Here is a 2,340-nt window from a genome sequence, read left to right on the forward strand (position 1 = left end):
AAGTTATGAAAATCAGATGTTTAACATTTTATAATTATAGATTCTCTGTATCAGTTATTGTTAAAAATGTAGTCCGACTAAACAGATATCATTTAAACAGTTTATTTTCTTTAAATTTTATGGAATTGTTTGAAACATTTCTGACAGCAGCATGAAAAACTCTGGGTGTTTTCCCAGCAGCTGCTGATTGTTGTGTTTTTTTTTTATCAAAATGTTTTAGTATGTAAACTTTATCTGCTCTTACTGAATCTTGTGTATTCTCTGTTTTATGACGTTTTGATTGCCGCAGGTTTCCAAAGAGACGAGCGCGACCGCAGATGAAGTCCAGGCGGAGGCGGCGGCCATCTTGGATGAGATGGCTCATCGCTTGCAGCTCAGCACCGTTCGCTTCTTTGCCTTCACACTCAGCAAAGTCTTCAAAACGTTGTTCAGGAGCATCTGTGTGAATGAAGAGGGCATCCAGAGAGTGAGTGAACAGCAGGAGGGCTGTTTAAAAAAAAAAATAAATACGAAACCGTAACATGTTTCTCATCGTTTTTAGCTCCAGCAGGCCATTCAGGAGCACCCGGTAGTTCTGTTACCAAGTCACCGAAGCTACATGGACTTCCTGTTGATGTCCTACATCCTGTACACCTATGATTTAGCTCTACCTGTCATCGCTGCTGGCATGGGTAGGAACACGACTTGAACCATGAAACTACTTCATTTTACAAAGAAAACTCAGGCTGGCTGAAAGATTAAGTAGCTAAAGAAGCAAAAGTCTGTTTAAAAACTGAAATAACAAAAGGATAGCTAAAAGCTAAAGTAGCAAACGGCTGGTTCAAACCTTAAGTAGCTAAAGGCTGGTTCCAAGCTAAAATAGCAACAGTCTGGCTAAAAACTAAAGTAGCAAACGGCTGGGTAAAAGATAAAGGAGCTACAAGCTAAAGTAACAAAAGCTTGTTTAAAAACTAAGATAATAAAAAGATAAAGTAGTAAAAACTGATAAAAACTAAAATAACAAGAACATAAAGTAGTAAAAACTGATTAAAAACTAAAATAACAAGAACAAAGTAGTAAAAACTGATTAAAAACTAAAATAACAAGAACAAAGTAGTAAAAACTGATTAAAAACTAAAATAAAAAGGTAAAGTAGTAACAACTGATAAAAACTAAGACAACAAAAAGATAAAGTAGTAAAAACTGATTAAAAACTAAAATAAGAAAAAGATAAAGTAGTAAAAACTGATAAAAACTAAAATAGCAAATGCTGGCTAAAAGATAAAAGAGCTAAAAGCTGGTTCAAAGCTAAAGTAGTTTCTGAATGAAAGTTAAAGTAGCAGAAGTCTAGCCATAAACTTAAGTTGTAAAAGGTTAGCTAAAAGCTAAATCTGCAACAGTGTGCAGGGGTTCCCCTACATGTATTTGATTGTGGCGCTTCGTCACGCCAAAATAAAAGCTGCCACACCTTCAGAATGAAGTTTTTATTTTTTATTGATGTAAAACAGGGGTTGACACAATCATTGTTTAATTTGTCAGAGACAAACTATTTTTGTTTCAAACAACCAGATCTGCCTCCTGGTTGTCCGGTGGAAAACCAAGAAAAAAAGACCTGGATTGAAGTTTTCCTCCACGTGTTCTTTGTAGTAAAAATGAACGAGAGAAAAAAAAACTTGTTAAAACAATCWATGGATTGAACTGACGGTTCTTTCATCCAATAAAGAGAACCAGAGTCAAAAGTTTTATCCAATCAGAACAGAGCAGGGCGGGTCGTACCGTCTGACTGACAYCGCTGCCTTTTTTTCTTTCTCTGTGGGTGGAGTCAGCTCCCAAACACCTCCCAGGAAAGCCCTCAGCGTTTCCTGGACTATTTTCCACCGAGGATTACATTGTATTTTATATATATTACATTTATAAAAGCACCTCGCAGCATTTCCACCGTAACACAGTGTTCAGGAGCACAACAACACCACCACAGATCAGCTGACTGGTTTTAAAGTGAGGGGCAGCTGCTGCACCTGTCCACCTGCAGCGCAGCTCCGACCAGCCTGGGACTTCAGGGTCCACATGTCAACCCCTTCAGACGCTTACATGTATAATGAGGGTCAAAAAATCTGTATTAACTAGACATGGGTTTTTACGAAGTAAAAACAAGTGTGCATTGTCTGCAGCATTGGACTTGCAGAATGAACGTTGACCAAGTTCAAATGTCTTTTCTATACTAGCTTGTGCCTATCATGTCAGCAGCTGTTTTTAATTAAGGTAATTGAGTGTCAATATGAAGTTTGAAGAGAAAGATTTTTTGTTTAAGTTGCGTTAGCTGGGTTTTGAACCCTGATCTCCCACATGAAAGTCCATGAC

At 37.5% G+C, this 2,340-nt stretch overlaps 1 protein-coding gene across 1 annotated transcript in view; it reads left to right on the top strand.

Moving 5' to 3' along the window:
• Nucleotides 1–289: 289 nt before the first annotated feature.
• gnpat (glyceronephosphate O-acyltransferase) overlaps nucleotides 290–2,340 on the top strand; it is a gene marked incomplete at its 5' end in the record, with an annotated part of 17,748 nt that continues 15,697 nt past the window's right edge. The window contains 2 exon segments of the mRNA XM_014026571.1: nucleotides 290–466; nucleotides 542–671. Coding sequence (XP_013882025.1) covers nucleotides 290–466; nucleotides 542–671 — 307 coding nt within the window.

The sequence above is a fragment of the Austrofundulus limnaeus genome, unplaced genomic scaffold (genome assembly GCF_001266775.1).
Source record: "Austrofundulus limnaeus strain Quisiro unplaced genomic scaffold, Austrofundulus_limnaeus-1.0 Scaffold568, whole genome shotgun sequence".
In the NCBI taxonomy this organism is placed as follows: domain Eukaryota; kingdom Metazoa; phylum Chordata; class Actinopteri; order Cyprinodontiformes; family Rivulidae; genus Austrofundulus; species Austrofundulus limnaeus.